The sequence below is a fragment of the Schistocerca serialis genome, chromosome 7, assembly GCF_023864345.2.
Source record: "Schistocerca serialis cubense isolate TAMUIC-IGC-003099 chromosome 7, iqSchSeri2.2, whole genome shotgun sequence".
Classification (NCBI taxonomy): Eukaryota; Metazoa; Arthropoda; class Insecta; order Orthoptera; family Acrididae; genus Schistocerca; species Schistocerca serialis.
In genome coordinates, this window is record NC_064644.1 from 423,151,482 (window position 1) to 423,178,195 (window position 26,714).

Consider the following 26,714-nt stretch of genomic DNA (forward strand, 5'->3'; position numbering starts at 1 on the left):
ACATGCTAAAAAGACCAAGTGTCAAGGTTAGTTTTTCATATTTGTTCTTGTACCTTCATTGATTACAAACTATGCAATACTTGACAGAATATTTATTCAGCAGGGCAACCGATTAAATGCTCGGTGCACAGCAGTGAAATTTATAATTGTGCTTGTCAGAATTATTTAGCAGCTGCGACTGAAACTGTGCTGCTAGGATCCTACCAAGCCACACCCTCAGAAAAAACAGCAAAAAAATTTTTGTAGACATAATATTATATGTAAAAGCTTAGCTCTTCTTGTAGCTATACTGTATATATAATTCATTTAAACCATTAACTTTTCATACTTGTGAGTTCATGCTGTTTAACTGTGATGTCGCTACTGACTGACTACATCACATGTCCTTTGCTCTGAATATCTGCTGTCATTGGCTGGTAACATCGTGTGAGGTGAGGTATGATTGGCTGACAAAAAGGCATCCAGCCATCATGTCACCACATGTTCTTATAGGTGAATAGGCAGGAGGACACCTGGTGACATGAACTGCCGCAAGTCTGTTGAATTGTAATGAAACTGCACTGAAGATGGCTATTTATAGCCAAAATTTGGATCTGCAAGCAGAACAAAAACTAATGGAATTGCAACTAACTGCTGCATGCCTCTCCTTCCATACAATCTATGGTCACTGTACACAACAGTTCCCGATGGAATCAAATATGGTGAAGACTGAATAACATCAGGGATAGGCTACAATCCTCACTCCCTTCTCAACTACTGCTTTTCTTTTACACCCTTTGGGTCTTAACTGCATCTGGTTTCTGTACAAGTAGTATATAACATTTTGCTCTTTGTATTGTATCCATGATACCTTCAAAATTTCAAAGAGAATATTCCAGTCTACAATGTCAAAAACATTCTCTGTGCTATTATTGCTTGTTTTGTGTATTTTCCATCTCTCTTCCAAGTTAAGTGTAAGGCTCATTACTGCTTTGCATGTTCCTTCATTCCTCTGGACCTACACATACCAGATGGAATAGTTTTGCCATGGCTGTCTCTCCCAAGGACTGCAGCAGCATCTGTACTACGTGTCTTATTTATACTTTGGTCTTAAAAGTGCTCTGTCAAATTCTTCTCACAGATCATATCTCCCACCTAATCTTGCTCTATTTCCTCTTCCTTTTCTATAATAGCATGTTCTAGCACATTTCCCTAGCGTAGCACTTTGATATATTCCTTCCACCTTTAACGCTTCCCTTCTTTGCTTACCACTGTCTTGTTATCTGACCTCTTAATATTTATATAGGTGCCTCTCTTTTCTCCAAAGGTCTCTTTTTTTTTGTAGTAGAATCTATCTTTCATTTGGTCATCCATGTTTCTACAGTTCCACATTTCTCTACTAGCTATTCCTGCTTTGTTGCTTTGCAAGCTCGATCTCAGTGCTTTGAAAGCTACTGTGCTGTATTTGGCAGAATTCATATTTATATTTTCATAATACGAAGATATGGGGCGGACATGTTGCTGCGCATCAAAGATCTTTCCAAAATTTGTTGTTTTTTGCTGGATTTTGTTCCCTAAAATGCTGGGAAGTTCTATGCCAGTGTATAAAACATTTACCATGTGGAGTATTGAAAGTTTTATAGCTCTGAAGGAAAGTATTTTATCACTTGACATGGAAAAAATGTACTTTCACCTGAGGCTTAGTGTATTTTTACCAGGGAAAATGTGCATCTCTTAACCAGGAAAGATGAGAAAAATCCTGGATTTGTTTGTTTTTTCTCCTTATCCAGGTATATGCTCCGTAGTATGTAAAATTTATAAATTTCACTACACACAGCCTTTCTTGTTTTACACGTGACAGGTTGTGAGTTCTGAAATGTATGAATGTGACCTATTGTCAGTTGGAAACCTGTACTGTGTGCATTTACTGCCTAAAGGAGAACCAATAGATATATGAAAAGAATAAAAAATTGAAAACCACGGATTATGCCCAGTATGAATGGGCAAGACATGTTTGGTTAGAGACAAAATACACATTCATTTGCAAGAGACAGAATTTTTCTAATCGGCATGATAAACACAACAGATTTCTTTAGATTATTTCAGAATGCAAGAGTAATTCACTGAAAGACATTTTACAACAAAGCAGTTGATTTTGGATGACTTCGTTATATTGTACTCCTCTTGTAGCCCCTTAATGAATAGTTGTGAGGTACGAAAGATGGTAAGGTAGCTGGAGGGGTAGGCAGAAGGCAGAGCACGCAGGTATTAAATTTTCTTTATATAAATGTGTTGTGATGGTATTAGTCTACCTGCTCTCGAAAGGAGGAAACGGTTCTTAATTTTAATACATTAAAGTTTCTGAGTCCCACCTACAGTGAAAAGCTTACATGTTACCACACCTGAAGAAATTAAAAGCTGAAGGTCTCAGCTATATGAATTTAATTACGGTTCATCATAATTGCTTCTGTTTCCACATGAATTATCCATTTTGACCAATGTCATAATAAAGCAGTTATACATAATAGAATTGCTTAACACCTTGTTTTGAAGTGTTTAAACTAGAACTCCTAACATTTTTCATCCACAAATAAAGATTTGAAAACAGCAATTTGCATATTATTGAGGATAGTGTCAGAATCATTTTTTTTTCTTGTACATTAATTTTAATGAATTTGAGACAAAACTAAACACTGACAGTTGGATGTATCTGTTGTTGACAAGGGCCTTAATGGCCAAAAGCCATAACTGTGAGAGTGTTTTTGTTGTGCCTATCTGCGACTGAGCATCTCCGCTACATGGTGAGTAAAAACTTTCCTTGTCATAATATTGGTACACTGAAACACAATTCTAAAGCTTCAAAATCGTATATTTATTTTCAACACAGTCACCATTAAGACTAACACACTTCTCCCAACATTTAACAAGTTTTTTCATTTCCTCACTGAAAAATTCTTCTGACTTTTCTTGAATCCAGGGCTCTACTGCTGCCTTCACCTCATCGTCCGAAATGTAAAAATTACCCTCGAAGTCTCCCTTGGATAGAGGAAAAAAATAAAAATCACAAGGTGCAAGATAGTGGAAGTTAGGAGGGTTTGGAATCTGTTCAAGCTTCAGATTTGCAATTGAGGTTTGCGGACAAGCGTTGTCATGTTGCAAGACAGTTGTTCATTAATGAAGTCGACATGTTCCTTGGATATTCCAGTGTGGTTTGTGATGTACAACTGAGTGATTCACCAGTCATTTTGAATCAAATTGTTGATGAGTTTTCAGTGTTTATCATCTGTGACAGTGATTGGATGTCTTTTGTATGATTCAACAACAGTTATAGCTTTTCCATGCTAGCAACTCCAAAATTGTATTGCCCATCGATTTACTGTGGATCTATCAGCAGTATCATCACCATAAATAGCCTTTAAATGATGATGAGTCTTACTAGAAGTCATGTTTTCAGTGTTTAAAAATTCGATAACAGCACACTGCTTAACTTGTGTTGACATAGCAGTAAAACACATTTCCATACTTCTGCTACTCAAAATGCCCTGGATGAATGCAACACATTCGAACTACACATGCATATGGGCCACATGGCATGTTTCTCATGGTCATTTTGTTCACTTTCTACAAATATGTATGTGTTACTTTTCAGCCTACCCTTGTATTTGCAGAGGACATGCAGGTCTATCCTTTGACATATGATGAAAGCATTCTCTTGAGTAAAATATTGCAGAGATAACACAGTTCCCCATTTGGATCTCTGGGCAGGGAGTACATGGGAGGATACTGTCATCACAAAAAACAAAGCTGGCATTCTGCAGGATGGAGTGTGGAATGTTAGATCCCTTAATCAGGTAGGTAGGTTAGAGGATTTAAAAACAGTAATGGATAGGTTGAAATTAGATATAGTGAGAGTTAATGTAGTGTGGTACTAGGAGGAAGTGAACTTTTGGTCAGGAGAGTACATGCTTATAAATAAAAAGTAAAAAGGGGCAGTGCAGGAGTTGGTCTGATACTGAATAGAAAAACGGAAATGTAGGTAAGCTACTATGAACAGCATAAAGAACATGGTATCATAGCAGAGAGATACATAACAAGCACCTACCACAGAGCAAAATTCTACATGCCTAGTTGTCCGGGTGAAGATATTGAAAGAATGAATATTTCTTTCATCTCATTATACAGACATTTAAGGGGGACAAATATTTAATGGTTATAGGATGCAGGAATTCAGTTCTAGGAAAGAGAAGAGAAAGAAAAATATGTGAGATCATGGACTAGGGGAAACGATGAAAAGTGAATCCACATGGTAGAATTTTGGACAGAGCACAATTTAGCCATTGCTAACACTTGGTTCGAGAATAACTAAAGAATGTTGTGTATATGAAAGAGACTGGAGTCTTTGGAAGGATTCAGATAGTTTACATAATGGTTAGGGCAGATTTTTTGAAACTAGATTTTAAACTTAAAATATTTACAGGGGCAAACAAAGACTCTGACCACAATTTACTGGCTATGAATTGCATATTAAATCTGAAGAAATTGCAGGAAGTTCGGGAACTAAGGAGATGGGACCAGAATAAGTGAAAAGAAACAGAAGTTGTCAAGAATGTCAAAGGAAGCATTAGGCAAAAATTAACTGAAGCAAGGGAAAGGAATAGAATAGAAGATGGATGAGCAGTTTTAAGATGAAATGGAGAATGCAGCAGGGGATTTAATAGGCCAAAAGGCAAGATGCAGTAGAAATCCTTGAATAGCATGTGAAATATTAAATTCAGGTAAATGACAAAAAAGAAAATATAAAAATGTGGCAGATGAAACAAGCAAAAGTTAATATAGACACCTAAAAAATTATACTGACAGAAATTGCAAAGTGACAAAGCTAGTAGAGAAATGCAAAACTATAGAAACATGGATGACCAAATGAAAGATAGGTTCTACTACAGGAAAGTAAGAAAGGCCTTTGGAGAAAATAGAAGCATCTATATAAATATTAAGTGCTCAGATGGCAAGACAATGGTAAGCAAAGAAGGGAAACGTAAAAAGTGGAAGGAATATATAGAAGGGCTGTGCAAGGGAAATGCACTAGAAGATGCTATTATAGAAAGGGAAGAAGAAATGATGATCTGTGAGAATAATTTGACGGAGCACTTTTAAGACCAAAGTCGAAACAAGACACATAGTATAGATGACATCTCCCAGTTGCTGCAGTCCTTGGGAGATACAGCCATGGCAAAACTATTCCATCTGGTATGTGTAGGTTCTGGAAAAATTAAGGAACATGCAAAGCAGTACTGACCCTAAGACTGGACTTAGAAGAGAAATGGAAATTACACAAACAAACAATAATAACAAGAGAATGTTTTTGCCAGTGTAGACTGGAATACTCTCTATGAAATTTTGACGGTATCATGGATAAAATACAAAGAGCAAAATGTTATATACTACATGCAGTTAAGCGTCAAAGAGCATAAAAGGTAAGCAGTAATTGAGAAGAAGGGAGTGAGGATTGTAGCCTACCCCTGATGTTATTCAATCTTAACCAATTTTGATTCCATCAGGAACTGTTGCTAACAGCGGCCATAGATGGTACAGGAGGAGAGGCACACAGCAGTTAGTTGCATCCTATTAGTTTTGATTATGCTTGCAAATCAAGATTTTGGCTGTAAATAGCCATCTTCAGTGCATTTTCATTACAATTCAACAGACTCTTGGCAGTTCATGTCACCATGTGTTCTTACTGGTGTATATGCAGGAGGACACCTATAAGAACATACGGTGACATGAACTGCTGTGTGCCTCTCCTTCCGTTATTCAATCTGTACCAACAACAACAACAACAATAATGATAATAATACTTATATATACAACTACAGAAATCCGTAATTATTGATACATGTTCAATTTCCCCGAAAGTTCCTAAATGCTATATAACATATACCGTACAGTTAAAAGGAAGTCACGCTTGATCAAGATCCACGACACTTTCCATTTTTGACCAGACATAACGTCTGAGAAAAGAAAGAAATAATAATAATAATAATAAAATTTTTAACAGAACAACTACTAGCTGATCAGATCCATGTAACAATCAAAAATAACAGGATACCCCAGTCAGAATTAGAAAACATCAAACAACAAGTACAACAAATACTGGAACAAAATAATGTGCAATCAGAAGAAGAAGAAAACACAGTAATGGACTCGAACATCCCAGAGCAAACAGACAAAGAACAACACGCATCAATTAAACAATCAGAAGTAAACGAAATCTTAAGACAGCCACCAGAGCAAGAACGAATAGAACACGAAGTGCCACACGTTAGATATAGCATAAAAATTTCAGCTAACATATATAGAATACAAAGACACAAAGACACAAATACAGACATTAGACCATTTTTGCATAGACCACCAAATAACCCACTAGTCGAAACAATAATAACAATTATCAATGCACAACAATATAAATGAAAATACAACTACGGAAGAGTTACAATTACTGGTTTATACAGGGTGTTACAAAAAGGCACGGCCAAACTATCAGGAAACATTCCTCACACACAAAGAAAGAAAATAAGTTATGTGGACATGTGTCCGGAAACGCTTACTTTCCATGTTAGAGCTCATTTTATCACTTCTCTTCACATCACATTAATCATGGAATGGAAACACACAGCAACAGAACGTACCAGCATGACTTCAAACACTTTGTTACAAGAAATGTTCAAAATGTCCTCCGTTAGCGAGGATACATGCATCCACCCTCCATCGCATGGAATCCCTGATGCGCTGATGCAGCCCTGGAGAATGGCGTATTATATCACAGCCATCCACAATACGAGCATGAAGAGTCTCTACATTTGGTACTGGGGTTGTGTAGAGAAGAGCTTTCAAATGCCTCCATAAATGAAAGTCAAGAGGGCTGAGGTCAGGAGAGCGTGGAGGCCATGGAATTGGTCTGCCTCTACCAATCCGTCCGTCGCCGAATCTGTTGTTGAGAAGCGTACGAACACTTCAACTGAAATGTGCAGGAGCTCCATCATGCACGAACTACATGTTGTGTCATACTTGTAAAGGCACATGTTCTAGCAGCACAAGTAGAGTATCCCATATGAAATCATGATAACGTGCTCCATTGAGCGTAGGTGGAAGAAAATGGGGCCCAATCAAGACATCACCAACAATTCCAGCCCAAACGTTCACAGAAAATCTGTGTTGATGACGTGATTGCACAATTGCGTGCGGATTCTCATCAGCCCACACATGTTGATTGTGAAAATTTATAATTTGATCATGTTGGAATAAAGCCTCATCCGTAAAGAGAACGGAATAAAGCCTCATCCGTAAAGAGAACATTTGCACTGAAATGAGGATTGACACATTGTTGGATGAACCATTCGCAGAAGTGTCCTGTGGAGGCCAATCAGCTGCTGATAGTGCCTGCACACACTGTACATGGTACGGAAACAACTGGTTCTCCCCGTAGCACTTTCCATCCAGTGACATGGTCAACATTACCTTGTACAGCAGCAACTTCTCTGACACTGACATTAAGGTTATCATCAATTGCACGAAGAATTGCCTCATCCATTGCAGGTGTCCTCGTCGTTCCTAGGTCTTCCCCAGTTGCGAGTCATAGGCTGGAATGTTCCGTGCTCCCTAAGATGCCGATGAATTGCTTCGAACGTCTTCCTGTCGGGACACCTTCGTTCTGGAAATCTGTCTCGATACAAATTTACCGCGACACGGCTATTGCCCCGTGCTAATCCATACATCAAATGGGCATTTTCCAACTCTGCATTTGTAAACATTGCACTGACTGCAAAACCACGTTCGTGATGAACACTAACCTGTTGATGCTACGTATTGATGTGCTTGATGCTAGTACTGTAGAGCAATGAGTCGCATGTCAACACAAGCACTGAAGTCAAAATTACCTTCCTTCAATTGGGCCAACTGTTGGTGAATCGAGGAAGTACAGTACATACTGACGAAACTAAAATGAGCTCTAACATGGAAATTAAGCGTTTCCGGACACATGTTCACATAACATCTTTCCTTTATTTGTATGTGAGGAATGTTTCCTGAAAGTTTGGCCATATCTTTTTGTAACACCCTGTATAGGAGCACTCACTCACTAAATACACACACCAGTCAGATATCAGAATCAACCAACACACAGAAGAAACCCACAAAACCAGCATTGCAACACAGGCTACAGATCAGAATAGAAAAACTGAGAAAAGACTTCGGACAGCTAACACAATTTATAAGAAATGAAATATCAGACAAAAACGGAAGAGGTTAGGTAAAATCTCACAACAAGAAGCGATAGAGCAATAGATGAAAAGAAGCAGAAATTACAAGCATTGGCCAAATGACTTGGAAGATACAAAAAAAGTGAAAATAGAAGGAAACAAAACCAAACATTCAACACAAACCAAAAGAAATTTTACCAGACAATAGATAACACACACATTAAAATAGACAATCCACCAAACATAACAGACATGGAACACTTCTGGAGCAACATATGGTCAAACCTGGTACAACATAACAGACATGCACGGTGGATACAAGCAGAAACAGACACAAGATGATACCACAAATACCTGAAGTGATAATTTTGCTACATGAAGTCACTCGAGTAATTAATTCTACGCACAATTGGAAAGCCCCTGGAAAAGATAAAATAGCAAATTTCTGGCTAAAGAAGTTCACCTCGACACATTCACATCTAACTAAATTATTTAACAGTTACATTGCAGACCCGTACACAGTCCCTGATACAGTTACACAAGGAATAACTTATCTGAAACCTAAAGTTGAAGCAGACCCAGCAAAATATCACCCCATAACATGCGTACCAACAATATACAAAATATTAACTTCTCATTACACAGAAATTAATGGCACATACAACACAGAACAAAATTATAAATGAAGAACAAAAAGGCTGCTGCAAAGGAGCACGAGGATGTAAAGAGCAACTGATAGCAGATGCCGAGGTGACATACCAAGCTAAAACTAAACAAAGGTCGCCACACTACGCATACATTGATTACCAAAAAGCTTTTGATAGTGTACTCCACTCATGGTTACTACAAATATTGGAAATATATAAAGTAGATCCTAAATTGATACATTTCCTAAACATGGTAATGAAAAATTGGAAAACCACACTTAATATCCAAACAAATTCAAATAATATCACATCACAGCCAATACAGATTAAGCGTGGAATATTCTAAGGAGGCTCATTAAGTCCTTTCTGGTTCTGCCTTGCTCTGAACGCACTATCCAACATGCTAAATAATACAAATTATGGATATAATATTACTGGAACACACCAACACAAAATCACACATTTGTTATACATGGATGATCTAAAACTACTGGCAGCAACAAATCAACTACTCAACCAATTACTAAAGATAACAGAAATATTCAGGAATGATATAAATATGGCTTTTGGAACAGACAAATGTAAGCGAAGGAAAAAACGGATGCCTATATATATGTAGGATACAGACAAAAAATAGGAATAGATAATACAAATATTAAAGAAGAACTAAAAGAAAAATGTAGACAAAGACTAACAAAAATACTGAAAACAGAATTGACAGCAAGAAACAAGACAAAATCTATAAATACGTATGCTATACCAATATTGACCTACTCATTTGGAGTAGTGAAATGGAGTAACACAGACCTAGAAGCACTCAATACACTTACACGATCACAATGCCACAAATATAGAATACATCGCATACATTCAGCAACAGAAAGATTCACATTAAGCAGAAAGGTAGGAGGAAGGGTATTTATCGACATAAAAAACCTACATTATGGACAGGTAGACAATTTAAGAAAATTCTTTATAGGACGAGCAGAAACTAGCAAAATACACAAAGCAATCACTCATATAAATACATCGGCTACACCACTGCAACTTCATAACCACTTCTACAACCCTTTAGATCACATAACTTCAACAGATACGAAGAAAGTAAATTGGAAAAAGAAAACACTACATGGCAAGCAACCGTATCATCTAACACAGCCATTCATTGATCAAGACGCATCCAACACATGGCTAAGAAAAGGGAATATATACAGTGAGATGGAAGGATTCATGATTGCAATACAGGATCAAACAATAAACACCAGATATTACAGCAAGCATATTATTAAAGATCCCAATACCACAACAGATAAATGCAGACTTTGCAAACAAAAAATAGAAACAGTAGATCACATCACAAGCGGATGTACAATACTAGCAAATACAGAATACCCCAGAAGACATGACAGTGTAGCAAAAACCATACATCAACAACTTTCCATACAACATAAACTAATAAAACAACATGTTCCCACATACAAGTATGCACCACAAAATGTACTGGAGAATGATGAATACAAATTATACTGGAACAGAACCATTATAACAGATAAAACAACATAACATAACAAACCTGACATCATACTCATCAATAAAAAGAAGAAATTAACACAACTAATTGAAATATCCATACCCAATACAACAAATATACAGAAGAAAACAGGAGAAAAAAATTGAAAAATACATCCAACTGGCTGAGGAAGTCAAGGACATGTGGCATCAGCATAAAGTTGACATTATAGCAATTATACTATCAACTACAGCAGCCATACCACACAATATCCACCAGTACATCAATGCAATACAGCTACATCCAAACTTATATATACAACTACAGAAATCCGTAATTATTGATACATGTTCAATTACCCGAAAGTTCCTAAATGCAGTATAACATATACCGTACAGTTAAAAGGAAGTGACGCTTGATCAAGGTCCGCGTCACTTTCCATTTTTAACCAGACTTAACGTCTGAGAAAGTAAAGAAATAATAATAATAATAATAATAATAATAATAATAATAATAATAATAATAATAAAAATAAAAATAAAAATAAAAATAAATAATGTAAATCAAATAGAAATTTGCATAGGAAATTAGAAATCAGGCAGAAGAAATAAAAACATTGAGATTTGATGATAACGTTTTGTTTCCATCAGAGACTGTAAGGGGTTTGCAAGAGCAACTGGATGAAATGGACACTGTCTTGACAAGTGGTTATAAGATAAACATCAACAAAAGTAAAGCAAGAGCAATGGGATCTAACTAGATGAAATTGGGATAGATTATAAAATTATACACTAAAAGTAGTTACTGAATAGCAAGAAAAGTGTTTCTGAAAAAGAAAATTTACCATCATAGAGCATAAATTTAAATGTTAGGAAGCCTTTCCTGAAGGTATTTTTCGGAAGTGTTGCCTTGCACAGAAGTGAAATGTGGTTGTTATATAGTTCAGAAAAGGAAAGAATCTAAGGTTTCCTGATGTGGTGCTACAGAAGAAGATGGGTGAATTGAATAGCTAATGAGAAAATACACTTTCAAATTTGGGAGAGAATAAATGTATCACATAACTTGATGGAAAGAATGAAAGTGTAGCTAGAATACATCTTTATGCATCATCATTTTGGCATAGTGGAAGCTGTTAGGAGGAAGGGGGGGGGGGAGGAGGAGGTTAAAAAGTGTAGGACAAGGCCAAAGCATGACTACAATAAGTAGGTTGAAATGGATGTAAGTTGCGATATTGCAGTAGTTATGCAGAGCCAAAGAAGCTTGCTCAGTAGAAAGTAGTGTGGAGAGCTGCATCAAACCAGTCTTCAGACTGAAGACCATGACAATGTATTTTCATTGGTATAACTTAACAAATAATAAATAATAGACAAAGATGAGTGAGACTAGATGGTAATGACCAGTAAGACTCTGGAATCCATGCCTTTCCAGTCAAATAAAACAAGGAAAAGTAGTTAGTTATCTTTTTTAACACCATTATAGAATTTGAATATGGAGTGATTTAACTTTTTGAGTGCCAATGGTTTCTGCCTGAAACCATTAGATTTTTTAAGTGCAGTGCTGTTCATGAGATACAACAGATGCTATTGCAGAACAGAAACATCTAGTGGAACACTGAGAAACTTATACAAATGTAGTGCATTGTATCACTCACATACAGCGCTCAGAGCAACAGTCGGCACGGAAATTGTGCTACATACTAAGGAGCTCATTAACAGTGAAAGTAAGTATATCTTAAGTTACTGTAGTGTAAATCTGAGTTTATACTGCTGATGTTATGACTGGTTTTGAAATGAAACCACTGGAGCTGTATGTACTTTTGATAAAAATTTACTAAAGTTTAGGCCCACTTTCCTTTTTATGTGAGACTATAATTTGTTTTTAGCATTATGAGTTCATTAAAGTTGTGAGATGTGGGATTGTCTCTGAGAAAAATTCAAAATTTCTTTCAAATCTGTCTCGTGAAATGATGGGTGGCTGAAAACTGTATGTCCCAGTGATTACTTAGTGTAACCACAACTTTAAAACAATTGTTTACTTTTTGCAAATTTCTTCTTGTATTTGTCACTTGAAAATTTTTAAAATGATTTTTTTGTATTGTTGTGACTAGTGTTAAGATGCACCAAAAAATATGCAACTTTTCTGTTCCACTTGGTGAATCACAAAATTTCATCTGCCAGCTGGTGGAACCTGTTACCTTCTACTAGTCAGATTGTGATCTTTATCAGAAAATTTTGTTTTAGTTTGATGCTGCACATTTCCATACCACAAATTTCCTTGTAGTCTTTCTGGTAAATAGGAAATAGCAACATGAGGCTGCACCTTGAGAGATCTATGAAACTTTTGTTGGACTTTATCAAATCATCCTAGGATTGATTATGTGACACCTGTTCAAAAAATTAAAGGCATTAATTTTCTGCATCCACAGTTCTCATGTATTACTCATTTGCTGAATTAGTGAGTGTTGTTTTCACAATCCTCACATACTTTTAAGCATGTTACTGGAACATTTTTCCAGATGATATGAGGATGTCTTAACATTGGCAATTATAGGTGTGTCTGGTACTGCACACCGCGGAATTTGATTCCCCGCCAGACGTCATGGACGTCGAAGACCCTTAGAGGTCTCTACACCATCACGCTGTAAGCTGTGGCGGTGCGCGCCTCCTGGCCTGCATTTAGTGTTAGGGCACCACAGTGGAACACGTGGTTCCAGCAGCCAATAGTGGCACCCCCGATAGAGTATTTAAGCGCCTGCCTCTCACTCAACCAGTGAGTCTAATCTTGCCTACCTCTCGGGACACATCGCCTCGCGTTAAATAGCTTACTTACTTTCTCGTTCTGTGTACAAGTGGACATGGTTGTTAGGTTTCCTTGTGACTCTGCTGTTTTGATCTTGTTGTTGTTCTTTCTGTCCTTCGTTGGTCGTGTCCATCCTTTCCGTTGTCTTGTTGTTTGCGGACCGCTCTGCGGGAACAGGTCGTGCCGCGCTTTCCGTCACTTCAACCCCACGACCGTTCCAGTCGCAGTTACAACAGTATGCCTCAAAATTATGTCAAGACAACAGTTCATGGTGTAAGATTACTAATGATGTTATGAGTATGCAGCAATATCGTTAGGGGATGGGTTTTCCATAGTGCTTGTTCACAATTTAGGACAAAAAGTGTTAGAAAATGGAACACACAAATACAATCCTCCACAGGCTGACTAGCATTCCAAAGGGCAGTTGAATATAGTTGTGTCACAGTAACATATGGCAGTTGTAAGTATTACTGTTCAATGTTTTATGTAACTCAGTGCTAGATTGATTTTGGCAACAGATACCATTAAAGCACAGAGAACACTTTAACAATCAGTTAAAAAGTTCAAACAGATCAGGTATCTCCAGTCTGGTTTAGCAATAATGATGAGACAGGCAAAAACTGAAAACGTAGGCTGTTCACAGTATGACTCACCTAACGTGTGGCAGGTTTGTGTAGCAGCATGATACTGCTGGAGACCCTTGTGACAGCCACATTTTCCATCAGGAAGCAGGATATGGCCCTCCATACAAGGACCTTTGGTGAACAACTGATGGCAAGACCTTGTCTGTCTGTGATAGCCAAGGGTTTGAGGTTTACAGTCACACTTTGCCAGAGCTGGGTTCTCAGCATCCTGCTGGAGTAGTTCACCCCAGGCACAAGGTCCTCTGGCTGGAGGTTGCTGCAGCTTGTAGCACTGGCCAGAAGGGGGCCACACTGCTTGCCCTAGAGGGCATGTTGCAACAGCGATACACTCTCCGATATCCCTGGAATATGTTACACATTGTAAGTAAAGTTATGCAGCACTGGATGAGAACAGGAACCTCAAAACTTATTCCTAATACAAATATTTTTCTTGCTATTCTACTTGGTAATCACCTACATAAACAGTAATTATTGTGTCATATTCAGATCAAAGTTATATCATCTTGTCCTGTTTATCTCAGCTGTCTACAACAAGGATGACTTCCCAAATGCAAAATAAAACAAGGGATATGGTAGTTGGACACAGAAGTTGTTAAAAACTCATTGTGCGTATTATTTGAGCTAACATTAATTACAAATAATGACCATAACCTATAAATAGTCATAAAAACAGGATTTTTTTTTACTTAAAAGAAAAATGTAAGAGATGGAAAAAAGGTTCTCATATTGTAGTTATACTCTTAAACTACTTTTTAAAATTTTTCTGTCTCATGCTGGTACTGTGCAAAATGATTGTGCGAATACAGAGCAATTTTTAATGAAAGAATTATAACTTGTTTGTGAAATGATTTCAGGAAGATCAAATATGTTACCATTCTCAGTGTCTAAAAACAGAAAAGTCATTTTGTTGTAGATAAAATGTAGGTGCTCTGTGATAGGTGTCATAGATGTATTTATATTTTATTAAAAATTTCAGTGCCAGTTTGATATATGTGGTGTGTGTGGGTGTGTGGGGGGGGGGATGATTATGGGGGGGAGGGGTATATATACATCCCAAGAGGAATATGGTAGCACTGAAATGTTGAATCTTGCTCTTTTTCTTCTGACCATCTGTGTGTAGTGTTATTCATGTGGAAATGAGCAAAAGTTTTCTAAATGTTTGCAGATCGTATAACTGTGGTGGGACTTGGATACCAGTGTGGTATTCCCCTAGTGGAATGTGGGAAAAGTGCCTAAAAACCACATCCACCACTGAAAAGTTACGTATGCACCAGTTATAAGCACATGCTTATAAATGGTGTAGTGAAATTTTAATAATAGTATTGCCCAAAGAAATACAACAGTCATTGTTACTGATCACATAATCTATGGTGTTACCATATTTCTTTGTCACCTGTTAGTTTGATGAACAATATGCACAATCAAAATCAAGATTCCTGTTTGATGGAAGTTATCAGAAAGGGTAGGCTAAATACAGTTAGTGGTGGCATGTTTGTTGCTGTCAGAAATAATTTATCTTGTGGCAAAATTGAAGAAGATAGTTCCTGTGTGTAGGTATGGGCAGAAGTCATTGTTGGCAACCAGACTAAAATAATAATTGGGTCCTTTTACCGACCTCCCAACTGAGATGATTCAGTTGCTGAAAACTTGAGTCTAATTTTCAATGCGTAATTAACTCATGCAATAATAGTTGATGGTGACTTCAATTTATCCTTGACATGTTGGTGAAAATACATGTTTAAATCCGACGGTATGCATAAAACATCATCCGAAACTGTGCAAATACTTTCTCTGAAAATTATTTTGAATAATTGGTTCATGAGCCCACTCAGATAGTGAAAGGTTGTGAAAACACACTTGATTTCTTAGTAACAAATGATTCTGAGCTAATAACGGGCATAAAAACTGATGCAGGGATTAATGAACACAGAGTTGTCATAGTGAGACTGAATACAATGACTCCCAAATCCATCAAAAAATAAATGAAAAAAAATCTATTCAAAACAGCAGATAAAAATTCTCGTGATGCCTTCCTGAGAGACAGTCTCCTTTCCTTAAAAAAATCAACAATGTAAGTGTAGACCAGATGTGGCTTAAATTCAAAGAAATAATATTGGCAGCAATTGTGATATTTATACCAAGTAAACTGACAAAAGATGGAGCTAATCCTCTCATGGTACACAATACAGGTCAAAACACTGTTTCAGAAACAACAAAAACAGCATACCAAATGAAAAAAAGTGCAAAACACATGAAATTGGTAATCTTTTACAGAAGCTCGAACTTTAGCATGGACTTCAATGAGTTATGCTTATAATAGTTTTCACAATGAAACTTTGTTTCGAAATCTGGCAGAAAATCCAGTAAGATTCTGGGCGTATGCAAAGTATGTTAGCGACGAGACACAACCAGTGCCTTCTCTGCATGACAGCAATGGGAATAGTATTGATGGTAGTCTTGCTAAAGCAGAGATACTAAACATGGTTTTCCAAAATTCCTTCACCAAAGAAGGTGAAGTAAGTACCCCATAATTTGAATCAAGAACAGATGCCAACATGAGTAACTTAGAAGTAGATATCCTCCTTAATAAAAGCAAGTCTTCCAGTCCAAACTGTACATCAATTAGGTTCCTTTCAGAGTATGCTGTTGCAATAGCTCCATACTTAACAATCATATGCAACCCGTCACTCAACAAAAGATCCCTACCGAAAGACTGGAAGGTCACACCAATATTCAAGAAAGGCAATTGGAGTAATCCACTAAATTACAGGCCCATATCATTAACGTCAATATGCAGTAGGATTTTGGAAAATATGTCGTCTACAACCATTATGAATTACCTCGAAAAGAATGGTCTGTTGATGCATATCTAACATGGATTTCAAAAACATCGTTCTTGTGAAACACAACTAGCTCTTTACTCACACAAAATGTTGAGTGCTATTGACAAAGGATTTCAAATTGATTCTGTATTTCTAGATTACCAGAAGGCTCTTTGGCACTATACATCAGAAGCAACTTGCAATCAAATTGCATGCTTATAGAATGTTGTCTCAGTGCGCGACTGGGTTCATGATTTCCTCTCAAAGAGGTCACAGTTCATAGTAAGTGACAGGAAGTCATAGAGTAAAATAGAAGTGATTTGTGGCATTCCTCAGGGTAGTGTTGTGTGTCTTCTGTTGTTTCTTATCTATATAAACAATTTAGGAGACAATCTGAGCAGCCATCTTAGATTGTTTGCAGGTGATGCTGTTGTTTATTGTGTAGTAAAGTCATCAGAAGAACAAAATTGATTGCTAAACAATTTAGAGAAGATATCTGTATGGTATGAAAAATGAGAGGTCATAAACTCCAATTACATAATAAATCAGTCAAGTCTAAAAACTTTGAATTCAACTAAATACCTAGGAATGACAATTACAAATAACTTAAATTGGAAACAACACATAGAAAATGTTGCTGGGAAGGCAAACCAAAAACTGCATTGTACGAGTAGAACACCTAGAAAATGCAACAGATCTAATCAAGAAACTGCCTACGCTATGCTTGTCCACCCTCTTTTGGAGTAGTGCTATATGGTGTGGGATCGTTACCAGATAGGCCTAACAGAGTTAGTTGAGAATGTTCAAAGAAGGGCAGCACATTTTGTACTGTCGGGAAACGCGGAAGAGAGTGTAGAAAGGACAGGATACAGGATTTGGGGTGGGTGTCATTGAACCAAAGATGTTTCTTGTTGGGACAGGATCTTCTCATGAAATTTCAATCACCTAATTTTTCCATTGAGTGTGAAAATATTTTGTTGATGCCGAATTATGTAGGGAGAAATGACCATGATCAGAATAAAATAAGGGAAATCAGAACTCACATGGAAAGACATAGGTGACCGTTTTTTCCATGTGCTGTTTGAGAGTGGAATAACTGAATTATTGTGAAGGTGGTTCGATGAACCCTCTGCCAGACACTTAAGTTTTATTTACAGAGTAGTGCTGTAGATGTAGATGTAGTTGTCCCAACTTGGGAGTTCTTTCAGCTCTTTGAGCTAGTCCTACACATTGTTAGGTAATTATGCGAAGACCTCCGTTCCACCAAAGTGAAGCACTGGAGATGAATTAATTGTTTAAAATGTATGGGCTGCTGATACGCTACACCATTTAATTATGCTTATGAACTGAGAATTACATAAGAATTTTCCTTAAAAACCTTTTTTTCAGAGGCTAAAGGTAGATAGCCATGTATGCGTCAATTTGTTAGACCTTTGAAATGACATGACATTTATACATTACCAATAATCACTAAACTATTATGGAAGGTGTGTTTGTATCCTGTCAATTCAGAAAACTTACAGGAACAATTTTTGCTCATATGCTAAGGGACTGTGCTTTTCATTGTAGACTGAGAATAATGATTTTTTCCAAAACTGTAGGTAATTCAACATTGAATTTTGAGGGAAAAAATTAAGCTGTTCTCTTACATGTTTGATAGCATACTTGTACGGTACTGTTTTACATCTCAATTCTGCAAAGAATGGTGCGAGGGAAAGCAACTCAGTGAAGTGAATGATTTGCTCCAGTACTCACGAATGTGTCACAGCAGGTTGTAGATAGTGGTTAAAGGGACAAGGCCCACGTTGGTGTGCAGGATAGCAGACATGACCAGTAAGTTCTGGGACCCGGAGGTGGCCTGGTAGGCAGCGACACAGTGGCTCCCCTTGTGGGCTTACCACCAGCTCTTGGCCCACTGGACAGGGTCCCTGTTGGAACACTCGGTAGCAGTGGCCATCAGCTGGCCATAGCACCAGCTGCCATCCTTGCAGAGCACACGGGTTGCGTGCAGTGTCACGGGCCCACCGTGGAGGTAACACAATCCCAGGCGCAGCAGAAGCAGCAGGGTCCGGGTTTGAGGTTGTTCCTTGACACACCATGAGAATGACCAGCAATGCCCACACCAGAGGTATCTCCTGCAGCAGTGAAACATTTTTTTCACTGAATAGTATGCACCCAAATCTACAAAAGTTAATTTTGCACTTACTTTTTCAAGTGGAAAACTTATTGCTTTCAAGACATGATTTTTTTTTTTTTTGGGGGGGGGGGGGGGGGGTGAATCTTCTTTGAAAATATTTGAATTTCAGAAATTAATTGTACTTAAAGTAAAGACAACCTTACAGCTATGGACATCAAAGGATAAAACATGTTTTTCAAGGCCTGCAGGCCATTACATTTAAGTATGGGTATTCTGTGACAACCCTCATTTGTGGAAATTTCTACAAAATCATTTACTAGACAAAAGACTCATTTGACTGTCTGGAACAACTGTGCCAAAGAAGTTAATACAAGATATGTTGAATCATCACAAAAGTGATGTGTTAATTGTATATCGTATTTCAGAAGCCCACCTGAATGTTAATGGATGTGCATACCAAAAAGTAAGAACATTTGGACATTTACATTCATGACACACTGTGGAAGCTGTGAAATACATACTAAGAAAAGAATGCGAAAATACAGTAATTTCATTGAACTGTTAAACTTTGTTTAATTTGCTAAAATCAGTAGATCCTCCAAGATATGAGAAATTAACTGGATTTTACATCAGTGCTTGGCAGAACATGATAATAATATTAAAAAAGGAAAATACTTCCTAATCCTGCAGAACATTAGGAAGTGTTTTACATTTTAATATTAATATGAAAATTTCCCTGGGAAGCACATCAACAATAAAAATCAGGATAGTATTTTAAGATTTTTGGATGTTTACTCAGCTGCATATTTTGGGAAAGCAAGTATCATTCCAGAATGAAAGTTTTACTTTGCAGCAGAGTGTGTCCTGATGTGAAATTTCGTGGCAGAATACAACTGTGTACCAGACTGAGGCTCAAACTTGGGACCTTTGCCTTTCATGGGCAAGTGCTCTCCTGACTGAGCCACCAAAGCATGACTTGTGACCCATCCTCACAGCTTTAGTTCCACCAGTAACTCATCTCCTACCTTCCAAACTTTACAGAAGCTCTCGTGTGGAACTTGTAGAACTAGCACTCCTGGAGGAAAGGATATTGCGGAGACATGGCTTAGCCATAGTCTGGGGATGCTTCCACATTGAAATTTTCACTCTGTGGTGGAGTGTGTACTGATACGAAACTTCCCAGCAGATTAAAACTGTGTCAGACCAAAAGACTAACTTGGGACTTGGGCAAGTTCTGTACCAACTGAGCTTCCCAAGCACAACTCACGACCTGTCCTCATAACTTTACTCCTCCCAGTACCTCATCTCCTACCTTCTGAACTTCACAGAAGCTGCCAGGAAGTTTCATATCAGTGCACACTCCACTGCAGAGTGAAAATTTGATTCTGGAAACATCCCCCCAGGCTGTAGTTAAGCCATGCTCTGCAGTATTCTTTCTTCCAGGCGTGCTAGTTCTACAAATTTCGCAGGAGGTAGTCTGTGAAGTTTGGAAGGTAGGAGACAATTTACTGGTGGAAGTAAAACTTTGAGGATGTGTTGTGAGTCATGCATGGGTGACACAGTCTATAGAGCACTTGACCACGTAAGATATAAGGTTCCAAATTAAAGTCTTGGTCTGGTACACAGTTTTAATCTGCCATGAAGTTTCAAGTATCCTTCCATTTCAGAGAGGATGTTTTTGTGACTGCAAACTTAATTGTTAATCACTCAATACAAAAACATTGGTGTGTTTTACATATAACTGCCAGATTAAGCCAAAACTGCCTAGGGAAGCACTTTTTCCAGACTTTACAAATTTGATGCTTTGAGCAACAGTTTCATAACATTTGTACAAAAAACAAAATGTGCATTTCAATACTCATGATAGATGCAACATTATTCTATCATCTATTGGGAGTGTTGTTGCTGAGGATGCAAGTTCCCTTCACCCTTTAACTGTGTTGATGTTATAATAATGGCAGAAGAGACCAACACAGATAGTAACAAAAATTTTTCCAGTCATAGGTAAAACTAGGTTTTCAGTCCACTTCTTATACGAAAGCATAAAGCACAAACAGAGCAACAGTCATCATAAGCTGCACACTGAACTTGTCCCAATAGCAAAAACCAGACAGCCCAGAACAAAAGCAGGGCCATTGCAAATGTAGCAATATAACAAAATACTGGGCACTTCATACTGTATGGAAGAAGTGATTACTGTCCTATACCAATGCAAGATGCATGGCTTATGCAACACGCTTTTTCTGCCTTTTGCAGCTAGAGCTGATGGCTGTCATAGTAGTATGGCCCAGCATCTTATACAACACACTTTTTCTGCCTCTTGCAGCTAGAGCTGATGGCTGTCATAGTAGTGTGGCACAGCATTTCCGAGTCACTACCGATACCCAATGCAGGTGGAGATACTAAATCCCTTGCTCTTGAAATCATTATGTAAAGCTGATAATGGCTGTGTTTGTGCCATTGCCAGTTGTGGAAAGTTGGTAGACTTGGCTGAGCTCTCTGCCAAGGGATCAAGCAGCAGGACCCCGTCTGCTTAGGCCAACGTGCCTCGATACTAGCCGGCCAGTGTGGCCGAGCAGTTCTAGGTGCTTCAGTCTGGAACTGCGCGACCGCTACGGTTGCAGGTTCAAATCCTGCTTCGGGCATAGATGTGTGTGATGTCCTTAGGTTTAAGTAGTTCTAAGTTCTAGGGGACTGATGACCTCAGATGTTAAGTCCCATAGTGCTGAGAGCCATTTGAACTTTGATACTATGGAGGCGATGGAGTTGGCAACATGCCAGAGGCCCCCCGGGTGACTCGCCAATCTTTGACGGGTTCATGCTTGGCTACCACGGGGCTCCATCCTTTGGAGCATCTTTTCCCTTCCATGGTGCATGTCTAAACTCTTGCTATTCTGTTTCACCTCCATTGGGGGACTCATTGTTATTGGGAATGTTGTGCATTGTCTGTCGCTGACACGAGAACAGTCTCACCACTGTTTTTTGTTCCATTTTCCTTTCTTTGTTTCTCTTCTCCCATCCTTCCTCCACTGTGGTGTTTGAAGTTCCTCTCTTTCTTCTTCCTCCCTGTGTACTCATGAAGGCCAGACCGTGTGTCTGACACATAACAGGTGATTGGCTAATGCCTAATGCCCAGTCCAGGTCAACAGGTAGAGTTCACATGTACCCCCTGGTACAGGCAAGGCCCAGGGTGGGGTGGTTGCCTGAGCTGCTACTTTCCAAAATTGCTGAATGTTCCCTCTATCAGGTGTTTGGGAGGTGTGTATAAACACCTAAGGTGGGTGTGCCCCTTTGTGAAGGGGCCCCTAATTGGAAGGAGCGCGTCATCGGAGACTCTGGAAATCATGGGAGATTTTCACGCGATGAGCCAATCATTTTCACAATCAGCGTCTACTAAACGTAAACGGAATGAGGCTAACAATTCAAAGGCCCTTCCGGCTGCACCACGGTTCCTTGTGGTTTCACGTACTGAAGACGGTCAGTCCTTTGCAGTGGCAAATCCATTTATTATTCAGAAAGGTGTTAATGCAGTTGCCTGCCCTTTGAAATCCTGCTCTCGTTTACAGAATGACACTTTGCTTTTGGAGATTACTTCTGATTCTCAAGCACAACTTCTGCTTGCCACCTCACTTCTCCATGGCAGTCATGTTCATGTCGAGGCCCATAGAACTTTGAATTATTGCCATGGTGTTATTTACACTAGGCTGCTCGATGGTATGACTGGGACCGAAATCCAATCATACCTCTCTGATCAGATTCTCATTGTCATTCATCAGGTGATGAAAAAGGTAGATTCCTCCTTAGTGCCCACATGCACTCTTTTTCTCACCATTGAGAGCGGTGCTTCCGTCCAAGATCGAAGCAGGCTATGAAATTATCACAGAACCCGAGGCACTGATACCAGTTTCATCTTTTCAACCACACTAAAACGTCTTGTCAACACCCAGACAAATGTGTAACCTGTGGCAGGGATGCGCATGAGGGTGATTGTCTGGCTCCTTCTCCCCGCTGTGTCAACTGCGATGGTGGCCATGCTGCCTCCTCTCCGGATTGTCCCGTGTATCTTGATGAGTGATCCATTCAGGAAATCTGCATAAAGGAAAAAGTGTCTTACCCAGTCCGCCACACACCGTTGGGTGGCTTGCGGAGTATCAATGTAGATGTAGAAGTTATTGGCTAGTTGCAAACTCTGCATTCTACTGTCTGGCACTTATAGTTATGTTCTTGCTACATCTCGGTCCATGAAGGACATGGCCATGCAGACTTGCGACCTCCAATTCAGCTCTGGGGTTGTGAAATTGCCCAGTGTCAAGATAGTATTGCCATCCCCTTGTCCAGCTGTGCAACAAGCCGTCAAACTCTAACCTCAAGGGGTGTAGCCACCAGCTACACAACTGATGGGCTGGAAAGGACACGAGTAGTACTCTTTGAAGACTTCCTACATCCCTCCAGCTAACCAACACCTGAGTCTTTCTCTGCTAACCAGAAAGGCTCGAAGATGTCCCACAAAGGCAAATGGTCTTCTCCTCCGCCAACTCGAAGATCCTCTTTGACGGTGTCACCACGTGATACCTTCGCCTGACCGTCCTCCGTGTCGCCAGTGCGCACCACCAACCATTTTTCTGCATTGGGCTCCACAGGCCGACAGCACAAGAAAGCCGATGCTTCTGTGGACCTCATAGAGCAGGCAGGATCTTCGTGCTTTTGTGCCCTGTAGCAGCAAGTCTCGGCAGGCTGGCACTTGGCAGCCACTGAGGTGAAACCCCTTTATTATTTCCTCATCATGACTCTACTGCAGTGGATCATTCACGGCCTTTGTTCCCACAAAGTGGATTTATGGTTGCGTTTAAAATTGCAGTGTCCCCTTGTACTCTTCCTTCAGGAAACAAAATTGCGTCCTCACAACCGCTTTGAGCTTTCGTATTTCTTCCCAGTCCATTTTGACTTCCCCCTGAGGTCGGCATTCCATCTTTTGGGGGAGTCATACTGCTCATACGGAATGATGTTCGTAGTCAACCTATATCCTTGACTAAGCGTGTTCAAGCTGTTGCAATTTGCCTTTTCCTTCCTCACCTGACATTTTCCCTTTTTACCATTTGTGTCTTTCCGTCATTCGATGTCACAAGGGCAGATTTCCTCCAGCTTACGGGGCAGCTACGTCACCCTTTTCTGCTACTCGGTGACTTTAATGAACATCATCCTCTTTGGGGTTCTCCCAGAACCTGTCAGAGAGGTGCCCTCTTGGCTGACTTTCTTAATCAACTTAACCACTTCTGCCTTAACACAGGAGCATCCACATTCCTTTCCAACTCCTCACACACCTGTTCCCATTTGGACTATCCTTCTGCACAGCCCAGCTTGCTCATCATCTCAAGTGGTCCATTCTTTCTGGCACCTCATAGGCGACCATTTCCCATGTGCTACTATCCCTTTGCTGACTCCTACACCACCTGCATGTACACCCAAATGGCAGCTTACTAAGGCAGACTGGTGGCTTTACTCCTCCCTGGCGACCTTCAAAGAACAATATTTCCCCAGTTGGGATGACCACATGGAAGATCTTACAAATGTTATCCTTACTGCTGCAGAACATTTCATTCCTCGCATACCACACCGTGTCCCAGTCCCTTGGTGGACTGAGGCATGCTGCGACACAATTCGCATGTGGAGACGTGCTTTCTGCATTCATTATAAACAGATGTGTGTACAGTGTCGTCGCGTTCTTTGGGATAGCGAAAAAGTTGGCTGGATTTCATTCACTAGTTCTTTGAACAGTTCCACCCCTTCCTCTGTCGTGTGGGTCAACCTCCAATGGCTCTCAGGGAACAAGATCCATTCCCCAATTTCTGGCCTGACAGTAGCAGATGATACCATCATGGAGCCTACTGGTATCTCGAACACCTTGGGCCGCCATTTTGCGGAAATTTCAAGCTCTTCCCACTATCACCCTGCCTTCCTCCATTGAAAACGAGTGGATGGGGCTCGGGTAATACCCTTTTCTTCTCAGTATCGTAAGTGCTAAAATGCTGCCTTTACTATGAGGGAGCTAGATCATGCTGTCAGTTCATCCCAGTCCTCCGCCCCAGGGCTAGACGCTGTCCACATTCAGATATTGCAGCACCTTTCTCTTTCAGGCAAGCACTTTCTGCTTAATACGTACAACAGCATCTGGGCATAGGGCACATTTCCTGAATGCTATCTTGAAGCCACTGTCATACCCATACCTAAGCCACATAAGGACACACACCTTCCTTCTAGCTACCACACCATCTCTCTCACCAGTTGTGTTTGCAAGGTTATTCATGCTCGGCTGGTATGGTGGCTAGAGTCTCGCAATTTTCTAACCACTGCACAGTGTGGATTTACAACTCGCCGTTCTGCAGTTGACCATCTGGTCACTTTGTCCACCCATGTCGTGAATGGTTTTCTGTGGAAATCACAGACTATAGCCATGTTTTTAGATTTAAGAAGGCCTACGACACCTGCTGGAGAACTAGAATCCTCTGTATTACCCTCTACATGTGGAGCTTCCTTAGCCATCAGCCTCGTTTCCTTTAGGAATTTTTAAAAGACCGTGTTTTCAAGGTGTGTGTGGGTTCTGCCTTGTTGGACAGCTTTATCCAGGAAAACGGTGTGCCTCAGAGTTCCGTCCTGAGTGTTGTCCTCTTTGCTATCGCCACTAACGTGTCTTCCCCTGGGCATCTCTCGCTCCCTTTTCGTTGACAATTTTGCCATCTATTGCAGTTCTCCATGGACCTGTCTCATTGAGTGGTATCTTCAGCAATGTCTCGATTGTCTTTACTCTTGGAGCATCGACAATGACTTTCGTTTTTCCACGGTCAACCCAATTTTATGAATTTCTGGTGGTGCAATTGGTTTCTCCCACCATCTTTACATCTTGAGTCTGTAACTTTTCCTTTCATTGAAACTACGAAATTCCTGGGGCTCATGCTCTATAGGAAACTCTTGGTCCTGCCAAATGTCTTACCTGGCAGTCCACTGTACATGGGCCCTTAAAAGTCCTATATGTCCTCAATGGTACTCCCTGGGTTTCAGGTTGGAACACCTTCCTCCATTTGTACTGGTCCCTTGTCCATTCGAAACTAGACTACGGGTGCTTTATTTATGCGTCTGCATGTCTGTCCCTCTCACGCTGTCTCGACACTATCCACCATCGTGGCATCCATTTGGCCACTGGTGCCTTTTACACTAATCCGGTTGAGAGTCTATATGCCGAAGCTGCTGACTATCACAGTCCTACCACTGTGACTTTCTCCTCAGCAGATATGCATGCTGTTTGTCTGCCATGCGCGGCCACCTATCCTATGCCTCCTTCTTTGATAACTCCTTTGATTGTCAGTATGGGATGCGTCCTTCTTCTCTGTTACCTCCTGGAGTCCGCTTCCGACACTTGCTCCGGCGGATTAACTTCACACTATCTGCAACTTTTCCGGTGGGTGTGAACCCTTCACCACTTGGCTTCATGCAGCGGCCCGTGTTCACCTTGGCCTTCAGTTCCTTCACATGGAACTTTGCAATAGTACCTTTGTGCACACTGATAGCTCTCGGACTGACCGTGGTGTTGGGTGTGCCTTCGTCATTGGAGCTGACGTTTTTCGGTATCGTCTTCTGGCACACTGCTCAGTATTTACAGCAAAGCTCTTCACCCTGTATCAGATCACAGAGTACATCTGGAGACGCAGGCTATTCAATTGTGTCCTCTGTTCGCTCTCTCTCAGCACCCTTCATAGTCTCTGTGCACTTTACACCTCCCATGCTGTAGTGCAACAGGTCTAGAAAACTGTCACTTGCTCACTCTTCATGGAGCCACCGTGATGTTTGTGGGTCCCTGGTCATGTCGGTCTACCAGGAAACGAGGCTGCTGACACTGCTGCCAAGGCTGCAGTTCTCGTACCGC

General features: G+C 39.9%; 2 protein-coding genes across 3 annotated transcripts in view; one reads left to right on the plus strand and one right to left on the minus strand.

Moving 5' to 3' along the window:
* LOC126412235 (centrosomal protein of 135 kDa-like) overlaps window positions 1–26,714 on the plus strand; it is a 368,271-nt gene that overhangs the window by 149,715 nt on the left and 191,842 nt on the right. The gene's annotated exons all lie outside the window — the stretch shown is intronic.
* LOC126412236 (uncharacterized) overlaps window positions 1–26,714 on the minus strand; it is a 101,591-nt gene that overhangs the window by 12,943 nt on the left and 61,934 nt on the right. Inside the window, exons 3-4 of the mRNA XM_050081727.1 lie at window positions 18,415–18,794; window positions 13,847–14,178 (exon numbers count right to left, since the gene is read on the minus strand). Of these exons, the coding sequence (XP_049937684.1) occupies window positions 13,847–14,178; window positions 18,415–18,794 (712 nt within the window). The remainder of the gene's footprint in view (window positions 1–13,846; window positions 14,179–18,414; window positions 18,795–26,714) is intronic.